The sequence below is a fragment of the Oncorhynchus kisutch genome, linkage group LG14 (assembly GCF_002021735.2).
Source record: "Oncorhynchus kisutch isolate 150728-3 linkage group LG14, Okis_V2, whole genome shotgun sequence".
Classification (NCBI taxonomy): Eukaryota; Metazoa; Chordata; class Actinopteri; order Salmoniformes; family Salmonidae; genus Oncorhynchus; species Oncorhynchus kisutch.
This window is the reverse complement of record NC_034187.2, coordinates 19,758,814-19,778,973: the sequence shown is the minus strand read 5'-3', so window position 1 is coordinate 19,778,973 and position 20,160 is coordinate 19,758,814. Positions and strand designations below refer to the sequence as shown.

The 20,160-nt window shown below is 41.4% G+C and overlaps 3 protein-coding genes across 5 annotated transcripts in view; 2 read left to right on the top strand and 1 right to left on the bottom strand.

Moving 5' to 3' along the window:
- mia2 (MIA SH3 domain ER export factor 2) overlaps positions 1–1,680 on the bottom strand; it is a 29,704-nt gene extending 28,024 nt beyond the window's left edge. For 2 of the 3 annotated variants that reach the window (XM_031787992.1, XM_031787993.1), the window contains exons 1-4: positions 1,403–1,680; positions 1,172–1,305; positions 987–1,073; positions 12–840 (exon numbers count right to left, since the gene is read on the bottom strand). In XM_031787992.1, the coding sequence (XP_031643852.1) occupies positions 12–840; positions 987–1,073; positions 1,172–1,305; positions 1,403–1,640 (1,288 nt within the window). In that variant the 5' untranslated portion in view covers positions 1,641–1,680. The remainder of the gene's footprint in view (positions 1–11; positions 841–986; positions 1,074–1,171; positions 1,306–1,402) is intronic. The other variant, XM_031787994.1, reaches the window with a different exon arrangement.
- Positions 1,217–6,043, top strand: gemin2 (gem (nuclear organelle) associated protein 2). The gene is made up of 11 exons (XM_020501422.2): positions 1,217–1,328; positions 2,213–2,341; positions 2,445–2,529; positions 2,640–2,729; positions 2,823–2,882; positions 2,973–3,086; positions 4,832–4,876; positions 4,999–5,067; positions 5,324–5,434; positions 5,604–5,662; positions 5,771–6,043. Exons 2-11 carry the CDS (start codon positions 2,220–2,222, stop codon positions 5,808–5,810), a joined length of 795 nt encoding a protein of 264 aa, XP_020357011.1. The 5' UTR covers positions 1,217–1,328; positions 2,213–2,219; the 3' UTR covers positions 5,811–6,043.
- A 792-nt stretch (positions 6,044–6,835) lies between these two features.
- Positions 6,836–13,564, top strand: LOC109904213 (pinin-like). The gene is made up of 9 exons (XM_020501423.2): positions 6,836–6,999; positions 7,649–7,717; positions 7,800–7,877; positions 10,482–10,557; positions 10,633–10,727; positions 10,992–11,067; positions 11,254–11,409; positions 11,587–11,725; positions 11,839–13,564. The coding sequence occupies exons 1-9, from the start codon at positions 6,887–6,889 to the stop codon at positions 13,059–13,061; spliced, it is 2,025 nt and encodes a 674-aa protein (XP_020357012.1). The 5' UTR covers positions 6,836–6,886; the 3' UTR covers positions 13,062–13,564.
- Positions 13,565–20,160: the final 6,596 nt, after the last annotated feature.

Here is a 20,160-nt window from a genome sequence, read left to right as displayed (position 1 = left end):
TCTTAACTCACCATCTTCTTCCTGACTATGACGGTCCTCTTGGTTATAATCCTTAACAGGTTTTGAGGGGTGTGTCTCTGTTCTCTCTGCCTTCTTACCAGGGGTATCATCTCTCTGGTGCTCTGTTTCTTTTATTTGCTCCACTGTGGCATCATGATGAGACTGACTTGTGCCAAGGTCCTGTGGGTCTATTGTGCCTGTCGATTCATCTCTGCCTGCTGCTTCAATTCTCTCTTCAACCTTATCCTGATTAGATTGACCAAAATGTAAAACATCTCTAATGCCAATATTCAGCCAGGAGTTAGAGGGTGGGGGTTGCTCTTCCACTTCCTTTTCAATGGGCTTCTCCTCCTCTGGAGCTTTTTGACCAAAACCAAAGGCGCTAGTCAGTCCATCTCCAAACCAGCCAGAGTTTTCAGCATTTTTCTTCTCTTCCTTCAATTGGTTCGCATCAATGTCCAAAGCAAGTTTCCTGCTCCTGAAATACTCTTGTTCTGGGTTGTCTTCTTTGGGATTATCATCAGGGTTTTCACCACCTAAACTAAGCCATCCAGTTACTGTAGAGCCAATCCACTGAGACCCATCTTGTTCGCTAGGTTCAGGTTGGGTATCATCAGAGAAGTCTTCCATTACAACCTGAATGGCATCTTTGTTTCCTGTTTCATCACTGCTCTGTGCAAAACTTTGGGACAGAAAGGCATCTTTGGAAGTTTTAGAATCCTGAGCATCATTGGCTGCGATTTCCTGATATTCTGAAACTAGATTTTCTTCATTGTCCCACTCACTGGAGTCATTATCAATTAATGAGCCATACTCATCTATGCAGAAGAAGTCTTGTTTCTAAAAGGAACATAAGAGTACCTTTAATTAACAGAATGTGTTTAACAAAATAATTTAAAGCACTGCTTATTCACCCTTCAATACACATGTATAACCATACATTAAGTAGGCCTAAAATTAATAGAGTACTAAAGTGGAAAAATTACCTGTGTGGCCACTTCTTTCTCTGTGTTTGCATAAATTTCATCAACTTTCACAGCGTCTTTTGGGAAATAACCAAATCGTCTATCAATCTGAAATACAGCATAGGGCACAAAACATTATTGCAGAACAAACAAACAACAAAATATATGTTATTCAATGTGATTTCAGTGACAAAAAAAACACTTACACTTCCTGCCCATAAATCATCTCTTTTGCCAGAGAGTTTGTGGTAAACAAATATCACATCCCCTTTTTTGAAGTTCAGGAATCTACAATCCTTTCCTCTGTGATCTCTTGTGGCCCTGACCTGACTCAGCAAGCCTATACACACAAAGCCACATAAGGTAATGTATGAATAATTAATTTGTAATATGTGCTGCACATAGCCTAACCATTTATTTTCTTGTTATCTACTTACTTTCACATTCAGAGTCGCCACAAATTTTGAAGTCAGACAGCAATCCCCAAGTTAGAGTTGGAAAAAGGAAAATAGTAAATGTCCAAATGTATATCTGTGAAGCAGCCATATCGACCCTGGAAAGTCCAGTCATGTAGAATGGTCCACAGTGAAACTGGGTAGTTAAAAAACTGTGGTGAAATGGTGTTCCAAGTTGAATAGTCATGTTGCGTTGAATTCCATTGTGCCAAATGAACATTGCCTTCAAGTTGTTGCAGTCACATCTCAACAAGTAAACGTGTTTCAATGGCTAAATGAGGAGGGAATCAAGATACAAGGGAACTGAGGAGTAATGATTAACGTGGCAACAGTGCTTGCAACAAGAACGATTTAATTTACCAAGGCAAGGGCTGATCTATAAGCAATACAAACAATCAATGTTTTTTGGAGAAGTATCTCCCTTCAGGTGATTTTAATTATTTGTACAGTAATTATGGCGTAGTATATTTAGTTGTAAAAACGATAGGTTATTGGTCATTATGTTGGAAAGCAACGCGTGGAAAATGATGTTGTAGACCTTGACCTGTGGAATTTGGAATGCCAAAATACACATGTAGCGTTATCTTTAAATCACCATGGCAACGGGCACATTCTAAACGCGTCATGATTCGCACTTGAAACAAAATGGCGTCAAAGTTTATTTTGATGTGAGACTTGTGTCCTTATCCAACAAAACAACCTTTATAACGTGATAACAGAAGTACAGTAGTAAATACAAGTGTCATTAGTTGCCTGTTAATCTAACAGTATATCAATCCGACACTGAGCAAGTTTCAGCATGAAATCCGATGTGGAGGAACTGATGCCCAGGCTTCTGCCTGTGGAAACATGCGACACTGGCGAAGACTTCAATCTAAACGAGCCTCCAAGAAATCCCCAGGAGTATTTGAGACAGGTTCAGTAAGTCCCGCATAGCACTGTCTTTTCATAGTTTTCACGCATATTCCCAGGAAACACGCATTCATGTAATAAAAAAAATACGCTGCCTTTCTCTTTTTTTCAGATTAGAGGCGTCTCTCTGTCCTGATGTTGTGGTGGCGAAGATTGATCCAAAGAAATTGAGAAAGAAACAATCAGTGAACGTGTCGGTAAGTTTCACCATATAGGTAGGCCACTGCCACAAATAAAATGTAACTAAAGAGACAGACAGTCTATCTGACTATGTATGTATAATTTCTTGTCAACTTTTATTTGGTAGCTCACAGGTTGCCAAGCTGCTCCTCAAGGATTTTCGCCGAGTTTAAAATGGCAGCGACAGCAAGTCAGCAACTTCTCAGAAATAAGACAGGTATCTATAGATTGTATTATCCCCTATACATTTCAATTTATTTGTCACGTTGGGTTGAAGTGAGTTATTCTGATCATGTTTTACTACTTGCAGAGTATCAGTAAGCATAGACAACACTGGAGTGCTCATGCATTGGATGACAATGTGTTAATGGTGATTATGATTTTTTGTTGTTGTTATTGGTAAAAGTGAATTGTAAAATACAACATACACTCTCTAACTATGTGTTTTGTCTATCTCCAGCCAAAACAGGACGCGGAGGAACAATGGAAAAAGTTCTGCCTGGGCGAATTTTTTTATTTGAACTCCCCTCCCATTGACCCTGGTGCTGAAGATCGAGGCCTTGATTATGTGAAGGTAATCTTTTAGACCAGGTTTCTTAAACTATGGGTCCAGACCCAAAGCGGGCCCTGGGCATGTGAGCAGTGGGTCACGAGTTATGAGAATACATCTATAGTCTCACACTATTTTTTCTTAATTTTGGTCATGGGAGGACGATTTGGGTCATGGGAGGATGGTACATTTCTCATTTGGGGCTCGAGCTGAAAAGTTGAAAGAGTAACTTTAATGAAAAAACATTTATTTAATTGAAAACCAGATGTTTTGGAGTATAGTATAGTCATACGTCATTTATTGTCTTCATTTTTGACAGTTTGTTGCAAAAGTGAAATAGTTTAGCAGTAAATCTATCTCTTTCCCCATAGCGGTTCAACTCTACCATTGAAATCGTGATGTAGAGGCACCTTGAGAAGGTGCCTCTACGTCATGTCAAGGGAGGGTTTGGTATGAAATACATTCCCTTCTAGATGTGCTGGGTGGTCCCACCTCAAGGGAGGGGTTGGTATGAAATACACTCCCTTCAAGATGTGCTGGGGGGTTCCACCTCAAGGCTTACTATAAAAGCAGGTGAAAGTTTGACTAATTTGGCAATGGTCTTGCTAAGTGGAGTGTGCCAATATATTTTGAATGATACTTCCATGACTAAACTACGACCTTACACCAAATTCAAAATGCAGTAAGGCACATTTCCGCACATGACCAAATTCAATGTTTTTGCTTACCATTTTATACACTACTTTTACGAGAAAAAAACATGTAGGCTATGAGGATTATACATTTATATTCGTGTCTACATCCATCGTAACAAGAAATAGATGACAGTGGTGGTCATGTCAAAGTATTTGTTTTTTTCCCTCAGTTGTGATGACTGATTGGTGGTGCTCCTATGACACAGTTCAAATTGTATTTTTCACATGAGCCGAATACAACAGGTATTAACCAACAATGCAGTTCAAGAAATAGTTAAAGTATTTACTAAATAAACTAAAGTAAAAAATAAAATACAAAGTAACACAAAAAAATAACAATACCGAGGCTATATTTTTTTAAACATAAAAAATATACATTTAACCTTTATTTAACTAGGCAAGTCAGTTAAGAACAAATTCTTATCTCCAATGACGGCCTACTCCGGCCAAATCCGGACGACACTGAGCCAATTGTGAGCCGCCCTATGGGTCTCCCAATCACGGCCAGATGTGATACAGCCTGGAATCGAACCAGGTACTATAGTGACACCTCTTGCACTGCGATGCAGTGCCTTAGACCGCTGTGCCACTCGGGAGCCTATATACAGGGGGTACCGGTACTGAGTCAATGTGCAGGAGTACAGGTTAGTCGAGGTAATTTGTACATTTAGGTAGGGGTAAAGTGACTAAGCATAGATAATAAACAGTGAGTAGCAGCAGTGTAAAATAATTTGATTAATTGTTCAGCAGTCTTATGGCTTGGGGGTAGAAGCTGTTAAAGAGCCTTTTGGACCTAGACTTGGTGCTCTGGTACCGTTTGCTGTGCGGTAGCAGAGAGAACAGTCTATTGTTTGGTTGACTGACCCCCCCCCACAACTTCTCATCTGAATGCATTTTATTTTTTATTATTTGAAGGTTTTGGGCAAATGCTGAAATTGGGATTGAGAGTTCCCCTTTAAGAACCCTTGTTATAGTGGAAATATCTGACCATAGATAATATACATCATGTAACATTTTTGTATAAAGAGTTTGCCATTAATCACGCGTCTGATATTTAACCACTTGTTTCACCAGGTTGGTTTTCCACCTTTCCTTAGTATAGTGAGCAGATTAAATCAGGTGAGTGTTTTCACAGCATTGACATGGCACTCACTGCAATCCTCCCTCATCAGTTGATGCTTCTAATCATGACTTCAATGACGGTACTCGTGTTTGACACTCAATTATATCTTCCCTACTAGGCCACAATCTCTGCAGTTTTGGAGTACTTGATAAACTGGTTTGAAGAGAGAGAGTTTGTCCCGCAGTTGGTAAGTTCAGTTTCTTTAATGTCATCAACACAATTTGGCATTTTTAATACTTTCCATGTTTGGGGTCAATTTCATATCTATTCCAGTAAATTCAGAAAGTAAACCCAATTCCAAATTGCCTCTAATGAAAAAGCATTGAAGAGAATTTGGAATTGACTTTTGAATTTCAGTTTACTTTCTGAATTGACTGGAATTTTAAATGGAATTGACCCCAACCATGATGCTTTCATGGCTAATATGTGTTCAACTTCTCTAGGGAAGATGGCTGTATGCACTGCTGGCTTGCCTTGAGAAACCTCTTCTCCCTGAAGCACATTCCCTAATAAGACAGCTGGCCAGACGGAGTTCTGAAGTGCGGGCCAATCTGGTAGGATGATATAGTGGCTGGTATTAATGGATGTTGAGATGAGAGGTTACAAACCAACTTCCTTATGGGTAAAATTCAAATGTTCAAATACAGCAGATGCTCAAATGTTTGATAAGGATGAACAGGGTATGATAGTCATTCTTACTTTTTTATTTCTTTACCATTACAGGAAAGCCAGGAAGATGAAAGGTTGTCTCCTCTAAACTTGATGATCTGCCTTGTTGCTAGGTAAGCTACGTTATTTGACTTCACAAAAACTCACAGCCAGGAAAACTTGTCGTTTGATAATCATATATATATATATATATATATATATATATATTTTTTTTTACATAGGTACTTTGATCAGAACGACTTGGCCGATAAGGAGGACTAAATGGGTTAATGTGGTGAAATCCACGATTTGAGGCTGAAACTGATCACACCATGAACTGTAGCTCTATGAACCCATCATCATGCTCAGATTTGGGATCCATGGGAAGTTGCACTGTGGTGATTTGTGAAGAAAATGTACCCAATAAATGGTGAAATTGGACAGTTTTTTTTCTATTATAGTTAGTATTCAACTTCTGCTATTGTTGGAATTAAATAAAATGTTTGCTTTCACAATTGTTGTGTTTTCATCTTTACAAGCCCACCACTGCTATGTACCTTAAAGAAAAACTGTATGCCATACGGACATCAGACATACACATAAATCCATTGTTCTGAAGGAGTGTTTTAGTAACCAGATGTTTTAAATGCCACTTTTCTGTGGTGTAACTTTAGGATCAAAACAACCAAATTACTATTATTATTTGTCATCATTAGGGCCCTGTGTTTTGGTTAATAATGTGACATTATTAATTATAGCCTTTATTTTAAGTATTTTATTTTAAGTATTTTACAAAAATGAGAATTGGACCAAAAGTAAAAGTGTCTGAGGATGGTGCTGCTGACCAAAAGAAAACGGGACAGTTAGATGAAAAAGCGTCAAATCAAGGTCATGTGACCTAATTAAACAATATACAGGACCGAGTCAGAATCAATGGGCAAGTTCGTTTTGCATGGACCGGTGTCCGGGTGGAGATTTCACTTAAGGACCAATGGAATGGTCCCGGGGCACCGTGCCATGCAAACGATTTCGCCCAAAGAAAACATTTGATTATCGTCAAGAAAATACTGGACATGTGGCGATTGGAGAATGCTCACATTTATGGTCATTGCTTTCTGGAATCCTTGGGACGTCCTTACCCCCATTGCAGTAAACATTGCAAATGGTTGGGGTGGGGATGTCCCAAGGATTTCGGAAAACAGTAACCCACAATTTATGGACGTGTGCGTTTAACTACGCTAATGAATTTGCCAATTGGGCATTTGAGTTGTCAATCAACGTAGTGAAACGCGTTTATCACCCCCCATGATGCATTGCGGCGAGCGACCTGTGAGAGGAAATCTTGTTAGTTAGCTAAGATGGCGGTGGCAGTAGGTTCTTTGCAAGCCCAGCTTGAGAAAGCTAAAGAGAGTTTGAAAAATGTAGACGATAATATCCGTAAATTAACTGGCCGGGATCCTAATGAATTGAGGTAAGACATACTGCATTTTGAAACGCAACATTGTATTCTATGTGTCAGCCTTTATTCGTCTAACGTTATCTAGCAATACGCCAGTCCCAAGAAAAAAATGGCATCTCCCATTCTCGTGGACAACCAGGGTGCGTGCTATATAATCGAATCGGCCTTGTGGTAGTTGTCTAGTTAAATGGAAGTACATATACTTAAATGGCTTACTGGAGTTTTTACTTACCGGTAGGTGACAGCTTGGTGGTTGCGGTTGCCCATTCATTATTGTTGAACTGGCGTAGTAACGTTAAATTAGCGAGATTAGTAGTAATATTATATTTTTTCTGCTAGCAAGTTAACTTACTCAGTCCTTGTCAGTTACGTTTTATTCTCCCATTAACGTTAGCTTGCTAATTAATAACTGTACTAGCCACGAGTTGGCTAGTTTCGATTCAGTTTCATGTCCAGACTTATCGGAGTAGAAGTAACGGTAGTTAGCTTTTCCACGCGGATTTATTGTCTATCTCCATTCCAAATGGATTAACACCCCTATATAACGTCAGCTAGCTAGGTTTTCTCAAATCTATCGCTAGCTATGACTACAGCTCTGGTCCATCTATGTATGTTACAGCTAAATCATAAGAAGTAACTAATCTCTCTACCTTTCTTTCAGACCTGGCCAAGCTAGAAGGCCAACCATCCCAGGTGTTGGAGGTAGGGGACGAGGAATCAACTTGTTGAGGTAAAACATTTAGCCTTACTTTCCATCAGTTGGTGTCAATACCTCTGTCAGAGCTTTATGTAACATTCATACTTGTCTACAGACGTGGACTCTCCGACATTGGTGGAGGACCTGGAGGACCCCCAGCTAAACAGAGGGACATTGAAGTGGCCCTTCTGAGGTTAGAATAATCTATAGATCTGGCCCTTTTCCTGCTGCAGCAAAAATGAGTGGTACTCCCTCTGCTCAAATCAAATGACTTGTCGCATGGTTAGCAGATGATAATTTGAGTGTAACGAGATGCTTGTGCTTCTAGTTCCGACAGTGCAGTAATATGTAACAAGTAATCAAACAATCCCCCAACTACCCCATGTAAAGGGGTGAATATGTAGATGTAAGTATATGGCTGAGAGGCATAGGCAAGGTGCAATAGAGGGTATAAAATAGTGTGATATGAGTAATATGTGATATGAGTAATGTAAGATATGTATACATTTAAGTGCATTGTATGAAGTGACTAATGATCCACTTAATAAAGTGGCCAGTGATTGGTCTCAATGTAGGCAGCAGCCTCTGTTAGTGATTGCTGTTTAGCAGTCTGATGGTCGAGAGATTTTTTTTTTGTCTCTTGGCCCCAGCTTTGATGCACCTGTACTGACTTTGCCTTCTGGGTGATAGTGGGGTGAACAGGCAGTGGCTTGGGTGGTTATTGTTCTTGATGATCTTTTCGGCCTTTGTCATTGGGTGCTGAAGGTGTCATGGAGGGTAGGTAGTTTGCCCCCAGATGATGTGCTGTACAGACCGCACCACTCTCTGGATAGCCTTGCAGTTGCTGTACCAGGCTGTCATACAGCCTGACAGGATGCTCTTGATTGTGGATCTGTAAAAGTTAGTCAGGGTTTTAGGTGAGGAGACAAATTTCTTTAGCCTCTTGAGGTTGAGGCGTTGTTGGGTGGACCATTTCAGTTTGTCTGTGATGTGTACGCCCAGGAACTTAACTTTCCACCTTCACCACTGCTGTCCCTTTGATGTGGCTAGGGGGGGGGGCGCTCCCTCTGCTGTTTCCTGAAGTCCAGGATCATCTCCTTTTTGTTAACTTTGTGTGAGAGGTTGTTTTCTTGACACCACACTCAGAGTGCCCTCACCTCCTCCCTGTAGGCTGTCGCATTGTTGGTGATCAAGGCCACTACTGTTGTGTCGTCTGCAAACTTGAGGATTAAGTTGGATGCATGCATGGCCACAGTCATGGGTGAACAGGGAGTACAGGAGGGGGCTGAGCACGCACCCATGTGGGGCCCCAGTGTTGCGGATCAGTTAAGTGGAGATGCTGTTTCCTACCATCACCACCTGGGGGCGGCCCGTCAGGAAGTCCAGGACTCGATTGCACAGGGAGGGGTTGTGACCGAGGGCCCCCAGCTTGATGATGTATTTGGAGGATACTATGGTGTTGAATCCTTTTGTCCAGATGGGTAAGAGCAGTGTGATGGCGATTGCATCATCTGTGGACCTGTTGGGGTGGTATGCAAACGGAAGTGGGTCTAGGGTGGCTGGTAAGGTGGTCATATGATCCTTGGCTACTCAAAGCACTTCATGATGACAGAAGTGAGTTCTCAAGTGATGTCTCTGCCTGCAACTTCAAAATCATTTTTGCTCTATTGACGTGCCTCTAAGTAAATCGGGATACCTTTACTACTGTTTTGGTTGGTTTCCTGAGCTGAAGACTGCGGTTCAGATCTCACCCTTGACAGAGAATTGCATCAATGTTTTTCAGCCTTGGATACACCTTCACAGCAAAAAATCACATGCAATGTAGGGTATATAGCCGGGCCTGTTTGGTTTTCAGCATGAATCTGCTATCCATTACTGCAGGGGGCTTTCTCCCTGGCCTTAGAGCTTGGTCTTTCTGATTGTGATTTGTTTAGGGAGTGTAGTTGCGTTTCCTTTAGCCAGCCGTTGGCTCATTTTTAAATAATTACAATAAGAAGAAATTGTCAGAAAATACACAGAAAATAAATATCCTCAATCATATTTGCTTTGTGTGGAATTTGGTTCAGGTTGTCTTTCATTTTAGTCATCTTTCTACTCTGCCTGTCCACACTGTCTTGAGTGGTCTGTCAATTGGATATCAACTGGTTCTGGGCGCAAACTTTCCCGTGCCATCAGCTCCGTGACAGCATAAGCTGTATGTGTGCATGGGTGAAGTGTTGTGGTATTTTTGGATGTTATGCTGGGTTAATATCCCTGAAAGAGAATTCCCTCATATTTAAATGAAGTCATTTTTGCTTCTCTCCCTCTAAAGCCTGGTCAAGTAGTTGGCTTTAAAAAAATCGGTGGCAATCAGTTAGCTACTGTACCAAAGATGGATGCCCGGACAAGTAAAAAAAATAGACATAGAGCCCAAATAGATGGAGATGTGCAAGAAGCCAACTTTCACTTGGTAGGCTGCCATTCCTCCTTACACACTTACACTTATTGCAGTCACTTCCATGTGGTGTCAATGAATCGTCAGGGTGCTCTCCTACAACGACATTAGGGTGGCAGGGTAGCCTAGTGGTTAGAGCATTGGACTAGTAACCGAAAGGTTGCAAGTTCAAATCCCCGAGCTGACAAGGTACAAAATCTGTCGTTCTGCCCCTGAACAGGCAGTTAACCCACTGTTCCTAGGCCGTCATTGAAAATAAGAATTTGTTCTTAACTGACTTTCCTAGTAAAATAAAGTTATTTTACATTTTTAATTACCTACACCTGGTGGTATTCAAACAGATTTCTATTTCATATTGTATAGGCTGGCCGGTGACCAGCGAGCGAGGAGAGATTCACGCCATGACAGTGACGCTGAGGATGATGACGATGTCAAGAAGGTAAATCATTGTATACTGAATGTCTAATCTTTCCCTCAATGTTTTAACTCCCTGCTTGCCATTCTCCATACATAGCCAGCGTTGCAGTCATCAGTAGTAGCTACCTCCAAGGAGCGTACACGTCGAGACCTGATTCAGGATCAGACCATGGATGAGAGGGGAAAACAAAGGTAATGCATCATTACGTATGTGTAAGGAATAAGTGGGTGTCAGGTAGCCTAGTGATTAAGAGCGCCAGTAACCGAAAGGTCGCTGGTTCGAATCCCTTAGCCGACTAAGTGCTAATCTGTGCCCTTGAGTAAGTCACTTTACCCTAATTCTGCCTCTTAAGTTGCTCTGGGTAAGAGCATGTGCTAAATTGAACTTTTCTATTTCCAATAAATCATCTAACTGTTATCATGCTAGTCATTGCTTTTGCTTCTTTTTCCCTATAGGAATCGACGCATGTTTGGCCTGTTGATGGGAACGTTACAGAAATTTAAGCAGGAATCTAATGTGGCAACAGATAGGGTAGGGATAACACTTTACTCCAATATGTGCATCAATAAAACGAATCACTGCTGTTCGAATACTGTAAATGCATAAAAATTGGCCTTAGCTTTATGCTTGGTGAAAATGATTCCAGCCATTAAGCTATAGTTTGGAATATTTCCCAATGGGAAATTCATTTTTGTTTAATGTTTTATCTCGTCTTAGCAAAAGAAACGCATTGAGATTGAACAGAAATTGGAAGTTCAAGCTGAACAAGAACGCAAGAAAGTAGAGGGCGAAAGACGAGAGCTCTTTGATGAGAGGCGTGCCAAGCAGACAGAGCTAAAACTGTTGGAACAGAAAGTGGAGCTTGCTCACTTGGTAAGGACCTTTCTTGAAAGCAATATTCAATCTTATTGTTTATGGTGTAGCCTTAGAAAAACAAAGGAAATGTTAAACCAGTAGGAACATTGCAGTAAGATGAAATTAAACCCTCATGTGTTTTTCCCCACATGTCAATGAGGAGATTCTGTGCTCATTAACTTTTTTGTATTCTAGCAAGAGGAGTGGAATGAGCACAATACAAAAATTGTCAAGTACATCCGCACAAAGACCAAGCCACCCATATTCTATCTGCCTGGGAGGATGTGCTCAGCCACTCAGAAGCTCTTTGATGAGTCGCAGAAAAAAATGAATGGTAAGCAATTGTGCCTTTAGCCATTCCTCTGCACTCGACAAGTGGCAATAATACACGTCCTTGGTTTGCGTTGTCTGTCACTGAATCTGTTTTTGTTTTATCCCTGTTTCCAGTTATGTTTGAGGAGAGATGCGAGGCGTTTGCCGAGTATCTGAATAAGATGGAGGCTCGGCCTCGACGCCAGTCTCTGAGGGACAACGCTCTGGGTAAGGACCTGAAGAAAGAAGAACAAGAGGAGGGTAAGCCCACGGGTCAGGTAGTCAAAGCGACAGGTAATCGGTTTAATGTGGAGATGGAGGACGAGGCAACACTAGAGGGGGATGTGGGTGTAAAGTGTAAGGAGGACAGAAAGAAAAAGCCAGGAGAGAAAGTCAGGGAGCAGGCACCTAAGAAGGGGGAGAATGAGGAAAATGGTCAAGACATTAGAATAATAGAGTTCAGAGAGGTGGAAGAGCAGATGGAGGTTACTGCAGTGGTGAGGGAGGCTGAATGGCAGGTCGGGGATCAGGATAAGAAGATGGAGAATAGTTTGGTAATAGGTGGGGCAGAGGTAGATAATGAGAAGGAATCAGAACAGCAGCAACAGGTTAAGGTAGAAAAGGAAAATAAGCCGCTTCAGAATCAGGACCCCACAGCTGTGTCAGACGACCAGGAGAAAAGCTTTGAAATGCAACCAACTGAAGATGAAGAGCCACATACAGAAGTGTCCATACCCCTGCTCTCAGAGCCCAACCCTAGTCTGGAAGTCTCTGATGGAGCATCTATAGCCCCTGAGGTTCAGATCCCCCTGCTGGAGGCTGGAACAGAGCCTCTCACAACAGAGCAGAGCCAAGAGGCTGATCAAGGTGCAATGAAGCAGACTGTTGATGTCCAGCCTGCCCAGTATGATGCTGCCCCCAAGGAGCTGGAGCCTCTGATCGAGGAATCAAGCAGGGGACGTGGAAAGTCAAAGGACAAGGGAGATGGTGGTGGCAGCAGTAGCTCCTCAAGTAGCTCTTCTGGCTCCTCATCCAGCGGGAGCTCCGGCTCCTCTAGCGGCTCCTCCAGCAGGAGCAGCTCCTCCAGCGGCAGCTCCTCTTCCAGCTCCTCTAGTAGGAGCCGCAGCCGGGGGAGGAAGGACAGGAAGCACAGGAGGAAGCCGTCCGAGAGGAAGAAGGGAGGTGGTGACAAGAGCCAGAAGTCGTCCATGGCCAGTGGTCGTGAATCCAAAGGTTCCAAAGAGAAGGGCTCTAAGTCTGACAGGAAGAGGACCAGCTCTGAGGGCTGCCGGTCAGGGAAAATGTCCTCTCGCAGTGACCGGGATCGCAAGTCTGATAGGAAGGAAAAAAGACGTTAAAAGTTGAAAGTTGGTTCTGTCATGCTTAGTTTTGTTTATCCTTTTGATAAATACATTTTCATAAGTGAAATGTTGTGGATTTCCATAAATGGAGTTCCACAGGGTAGGGAAACTTAACTGCCTTAGTGTATTTCTTGGAACAATGTGGGTTTTTAATCAAATCTTTCTTTCTCTAGTCCCCATTCAGTTGACAGCCCTGCTGCGCTGGGGTCTGGACTTATTCTACCTAGATTTATTTTATTTGATTTATTTTTTTTTTTAATTGTTCCTAAACAGGTGCAATGTGAAGAGGATGTGTTTTCTTTGACTCCAGTGTTAAGGTATAGGGTAGTAGTGTAATGTTGAAGAAGTGTAACATGCAGCTTTTTTTATTCATCCAAAGCCTCAGTCTGACTGCAATGTCTAGCTTTGCATTGTGCATGACACTTGTTTTGGAAAGTAATGTAAAAAAATAAAATCAAATGAAATCTAAGCATCAATTAAAAGAAGAAAAAAAATGGTCATATTCTTGTCATTAATGGCTCACATCTGAATGATTTCTTATAGCCTAATGGTAATTAAATGCTACTTGTTGGTTATGATGCAGAACTACTTAAACCACATGCATATTCAATGTATATGGTTTTAGGTTAACTGATTTAAAAGCCTGTTATTATATAATTGGTGGACACCCTCTGGCAGACCGGTACCCTTTTTAGAATGGATACGTGACGCATGATGCTCCAGACATAGTGCCTTTGGAAAATGTTCGGTCCCCTTTACTTTTTTCACACTTTGTTACATTACAGCCTTATTCTAAAATGGATAAAATGATTTTAATCAGCAATCTATACACAATACCCTATGATAAAGCAAAAACAGGTTATGAATTTTTGCAAACATATTACCTTTATACTTCTATTTCAACAAGGAACACAGACTGAGACCAAGGTCTCTTACAGCTTGTCCCTGCGTATACAATTTAGGTACAATGATTAAGAAACTACATAAGACAAACAAAACGATCACAGATAATACAGCAATAGATTACATTTACACATGGGTTATTGCCCTAACAGCACAAGAACTTGCATTACCCGAAACAGTTGCAAGCGTTACAAAAATAAAAATCGCTTAAATATTTAAAATGGACAAGTCTTAAGTTTAGTGGCATGGTCTACAGTGTCACAAGCTTTCGATAAGTATGAACAAGGCGGCACAGTACTTTCTATCTCGAGTATTAGTAATATAATTTACAACACGTACAGTGGCCGTAGTAGTACTGTGTTTAGGTCTGAAGCCAGATTGATTATTAGTGTTAACAGTTAAAGATTGTAGTTGCTTTTTCACCAATGACTAGAATTTTAGCCAAACAGGAGAGCTTAGAGATGGGCTGATAATTATCCAATTTACCACCATCACTACCATCAGTGGTAAAACAAAAGCTGATTTCCAAGATTTGGGTGTCTATCTTATGACAAATGTTTGATTTTAAGATATGCGTCAAATTATTCAAACCCTTTGCTATGAGACTCAATTGAGCACGGGTGCATTCTGTTTTCATCGATTTATCCTTGACGTTTCTACAACTTGATTGGAGTGAACCTGTGGTAAATTCAATTGATTGGACATGATTTGGAAAAGCTCGCACACACCTGTCTATTTAAGACGCACAGTTGACTGTGCATGCCACGAGGTCAAAGGAATTGTCTGTAGAGCTCCAAGACAGGATTGTGTCCAGGCACAGGTATGGGAAAGGGTACCAAAAAATTCCTGCAGTTTGGCTTCAATTCTTAAATCGAAGAAGTTTGGAACCATCAAGACTCTTCCTTGAGCAGGCTTCCCGGCAAAACTGAGCAATTGGAGAAGTCCCTTAGGGAGTTGACCAAGAAACCTGATGATCACTCTGACAGAGCTCTTCTGTGGAGATGGGAGAAACTTCAAGAAGGACAACAGTCTGCAGCACCCCACCAATTAGGCCTTTATGGTAGAGTGGCCAGACGGAAGCCACTCCTCAGTAACAGGCACATGACAGCCCGCTTGGACTTTGCCAAAAGGCACCTGAAGACTCTCAGACCATGAGAAACCAGATTGAACTCTGTCCTGAATGCCAGGTGTCACGTTTGGAGGAAACCTGGCACCATCCTTACGGTGAAGCATTGTGGTGGCAGCATCATGCTGTGGGGATGTTTTTTAGCGGCAGGGACTGGGAGATTAGTCAGGATTGAGGCGACGATGAACAGAGCAAAGATCCTTGCTGAAAACCTGGAGCAGGTTGGGGGGCGAAGATTCACCTTCCAACAGGACAACAACCCTAAGCACACATCCAAGACAACACAGGAGTGGCATCGGGGCAAGTCTCTGAATGTCCTTGAGTGGCCCAGCCAGAGCCTGGACTTGAACCCGATCGAACATCTGGGGAGAGACCTGAAAATAGCGGTGCAGCGACGATCCCATCCAACCTGAGAGAGCTTGATATGGTCTGCAGAGAAGAATGTGAGAAACTCCCCAAATACAGGTGTGCCAAGCTTGCCGCGTCATACCCAAGAAGACTCTAGGCTGAATACTTATGTAAATGTAATATTTCAGTTGTATTTTTAATACTTTTGCAAAAATGTGTAAACAGTTTTTGCTTTGTCATTATGAGGTATTGTGTGTAGATTGATGGGGAAAACAATTACCTTTTTAGAATAAGGCTTTTACCTAACAAAATGTGGAAAAAGTCCAGGGGTCTGGATACATTCCGAAGGCACTGTACATTCAACCTGTAATATGTCATTCACTGCCATACTGCCCAGCCCTTATATACTGCGTCCTGCAAAATGACTTGATTAAAGGTAGTCCGGTTTTGAACATGCTGCAGGCAAAGAGTCACGTTGTTGCAAATGGTAATGCTAATTATATTATTCTGCTCAAGTGACTTGGAACGAGTCCGATACTAAATATACAGGTGATGCACAATGAAGCTCATGATAACAGGACAGTTTGACAGTGACTAGATTAAAAAGTAATGAACCTGTACTGCTGATCACATTGGACACAAGGTTTCACAGTCTCTCTCCAATGTCAAATTCAAGAATGCGAAGACTGATGTTTTGGATGTTTTATGCCAGGGGTACTCAACTCTTACCCTACGAGGTCCGGAGCCTGCTTGTTTTCTGTTCTACCTGATTATTAATTGCACATCTAGTGTCACGGGACAATAAAAAAATGCAGTGGAACTGGCTTCGAGGTCCAGAGTTGAGTTTGAGGGTTCTATGCAGTCCTTCGGAAATAGAAGCACAAGCATTTCGCTACACTCGCATTAACATCTGCTAACCATGTGTATTTGACCAATTACATTTTATTTGATGAATTATACCAGAGGTGCAGTAGCTGTAATGTCCACTTGGTGACAGTAGTGCCCCAGGGGTATAAAACCCAAAGCCCCATCTGCGTTTTCCTTGCTCACTAAGCACTCATGGACAAACAATATTATTGCTAGAATCACTAGGCTAGACTGTATAACCAACTGCAACATTGTTCATTATCTTTAATAGTATAGAAAATAAATATACTTTTGATTTGGGGTCAGTGCAAGGATACAGATGGTTTACTGGGGCTACTAATGAAGAGTGAGGTCTCAGGGTTGGGTAGGTTACTTTCTAAATGTAATCTGTTACTAGTTAACTGTCCAAAATTGTAATCAGTAACAACTTTTGGATTACCCAAACTCAGTAACGTAATCTGATTACATTCCGATTACTTTCCCTTTAAAAGGCATAGAGAAGAGAACAATGTATGTTACCAATTGAACGACATCTATTGCAGGAGTTATCAGTGTTCAAGTTTACACGTTCATAAAGTTTACATGGCCATATATGGATGTTAAATTTTACTTTGTCGGCTTCTTCTAACCCAACGCTTTCTACTACATATAATACGATTAAATTATATCTTTACATTAAAACGAAAGTCTTTCAGAATTCCAATAAATGTTATACCCCTTGAACTTCAAGAATAGGTCTTGGAAATATGGAAGTACAATGGGGCAAAAAAGTATTTAGTCAGCCACCAATTGTGCAAGTTCTCCCACTTAAAAAGATGAGAGAGGCCTGTAATTTTCATCACCGGTACACTTCAACTATGACAGACAAAATGAGAAGAAAGAAATCCAGAAAATCACATTGTAGGATTTTTTATGAATTTATTTGCAAATGATGGTGGAAAATAAGTATTTGGTCAATAACAAAAGTTTATCTCAATACTTTGTTATATACCCTTTGTTGGCAATGACAGAGGTCAAACGTTTTCTGTAAGTCTTCACACGGTTTTCACACACTGTTGCTGGTATTTTGGCCCATTCCTCCATGCAGATCTCCTCTAGAGCAGTGATGTTTTGGGGCTGTTGCTGGGTAACATGGAGTTTCAACTCCCTCCAAAGATTTTCTATGGGGTTGAGATCTGGAGAATGGCTAGGCCACCTCAGGACCTTGAAATGCTTCTTACAAAGCCACTCCTTCGTTGCCCGGGCGGTGTGTTTGGGATCATTGTCATGCTGAAAGACCCAGCCACGTTTCATCTTCAATGCCCTTGCTGATGGAAGGAGGTTTTCACTCAAAATCTCACGATACATGGCCCCATTCATTCTTTCCTTTACACGGATCAGTCATCCTGATCCTTTTGCAGAAAAACAGCCCCAAAGCATGATGTTTCCACCCCCATGCTTCACAGTAGGTATGGTGTTCTTTGGATGCAACTCAGCATTCTTTGTCCTCCAAACACGACAAGTTGAGTTTTTACCAAAAAGTTCTATTTTGGTTTCATCTGACCATATGACATTCTCCCAATCTTCTTCTGGATCATCCAAATGCTCTCTAGCAAACTTCAGACAGGCCTGGACATGTACTGGCTTAAGCAGGGGCACACATCTGGCACTGCAGGATTTGAGTCCCTGGCGGCGTAGTGTGTTACTGATGGTAAGCTTTGTTACTTTGGTCCCAGCTCTCTGCAGATCATTCACTAGGTCCCCCCGTGTGGTTCTGGGATTTTTGCTCACCGTTCTTGTGATCATTTTGACCCCACGGGGTGAGATCTTGCATGGAGCCCCAGATCGAGGGAGATTATCAGTGGTCTTGTATGTCTTCCATTTCCTAATAATTGCTCCCACAGTTGATTTCTTCAAACCAAGCTGCTTACCTATTGCAGATTCAGTCTTCTCAGCCTGGTGCAGGTCTACAATTTAGTTTCTGGTGTCCTTTGACAGCTCTTTGGTCTTGACCATGGTGGAGTTTGGAGTGTGACTGTTTGAGGTTTTGGACAGGTGTCTTTTATACTGATAACAAGTTCAAGCAGGTGCCATTAATACAGGTAACGAGTGGAGGACAAGAGGAGCCTCTTAAAGAAATTACAGGTTTGTGAGAGCCAGAAATCTTGCTTGTTTGTAGGTGACCAAATACTTATTTTCCACCATAATTTGCAAATAAATTCATAAAAAATCCTACAATGTGATTTTCTGGATTTTTTTCTTCTCATTTTGTCTGTCATAGTTGATGAAAATTACCTATGATGTAAATTACAGGCCTCTCATCTTTTTAAGTGGGAGAACTTGCACAATTGGTGGCTGACTAAATACCTTTTTTACCCACTGTGTATACATATATATATGTATATATATATACAGTGGGGAGAACAAGTATTTGATACGCTGCCGATTTTGCAGGTTTTCCTACTTACAAAGCATGTAGAGGTCTGTCATTTTTATCATAGGTACACTTCAACTGTGAGAGACAGAATCTAAAACAAGAATACAGAAAATCACATTGTATGATTTTTAAGTAATTAATTAGCATTTTATTGAATGACATAAGTATTTGATACATCAGAAAAGCATAACTTAATATTTGGTACAGAAACCTTTGTTTGCAATTACAGAGATCATACGTTTCCTGTAGTTCTTGACCAGGTTTGCACACACTGCAGCAGGGATTTTGGCCCACTCCTCCATACAGAGCTTCTCCAGATCCTTCAGGTTTCGGGGCTGTAGCTGGGCAATACGGACTTTGAGCTCCCTCAAAAGATTTTCTATTGGGTTCAGGTGTGGAGACTGGCTAGGCCACTCCAGGACCTTGAGATGCTTCTTACGGAGCCAGTCCTTAGTTGTTTTTCAACCACTCCACTAATTCCTTGTTAACAAACTATAGTTTTGGCAAGTCGGTTAGGACATCTACTTTGTGCATGACACAATAAATTTTTACAGACAGATTATTTCACTTGTAATTCACTGTATCACAATTCCAGTGGGTCAGAAGTTTACATACACTAAGTTGACTGTGCCTTTAAACAGGAAATTTAAAAACTAGGAAATTTCAAGAAAACGATGTCACGGCTTTAGAAGCTTCTGATTTTTATTTTATTTTTATTTCACCTTTATTTAACCAGGTAGGCTAGTTGAGAACAAGTTCTCATTTGCAACTGCGACCTGGCCAAGATAAAGCATAGCAGTGTGAGCAGACAACAAAGAGTTACACATGGAGTAAACAATTAACAAGTCAATAACACAGTAGAAACCAAAGGGGGAGTCTATATACAATGTGTGCAAAAGGCATGAGGAGGTAGGCAAATAATTACAATTTTGCAGATTAACACTGGAGTGATGAATGATCAGATGGTCATGTACAGGTAGAGATATTGGTGTGCAAAAGAGCAGAAAAGTAAATAAATAAAAACAGTATGGGGATGAGGTAGGTGAAAAGGGTGGGCTATTTACCAATAGACTATGTACAGCTGCAGCGATCGGTTAGCTGCTCAGATAGCTGATGTTTGAAGTTGGTGAGGGAGATAAAAGTCTCCAACTTCAGCGATTTTTGCAATTCGTTCCAGTCACAGGCAGCAGAGTACTGGAACGAAAGGCGGCCAAATGAGGTGTTGGCTTTAGGGATGATCAGTGAGATACACCTGCTGGAGCGCGTGCTACGGATGGGTGTTGCCATCGTGACCAGTGAGCTGAGATAAGGCGGAGCTTTACCTAGCATGGACTTGTAGATGACCTGGAGCCAGTGGGTCTGGCGACGAATATGTAGCGAGGGCCAGCCGACTAGAGCATACAAGTCGCAGTGGTGGGTGGTATAAGGTGCTTTAG

Coding starts and splice junctions, on each gene's coding strand:
- gemin2 (XM_020501422.2), top strand. CDS start 2,220: ATGAAATCCGATGTGGAGGAACTGATGCCCAGGCTTCTGCCTGTGGAA. Junction 2,730..2,822: donor ACTTCTCAGAAATAAGACAG/GTATCTATAGAT, acceptor TACTACTTGCAG/AGTATCAGTAAGCATAGACA. Junction 3,087..4,831: donor GAGGCCTTGATTATGTGAAG/GTAATCTTTTAG, acceptor TTGTTTCACCAG/GTTGGTTTTCCACCTTTCCT.
- LOC109904213 (XM_020501423.2), top strand. CDS start 6,887: ATGGCGGTGGCAGTAGGTTCTTTGCAAGCCCAGCTTGAGAAAGCTAAA. Junction 7,000..7,648: donor CGGGATCCTAATGAATTGAG/GTAAGACATACT, acceptor CCTTTCTTTCAG/ACCTGGCCAAGCTAGAAGGC. Junction 11,068..11,253: donor CTAATGTGGCAACAGATAGG/GTAGGGATAACA, acceptor ATCTCGTCTTAG/CAAAAGAAACGCATTGAGAT.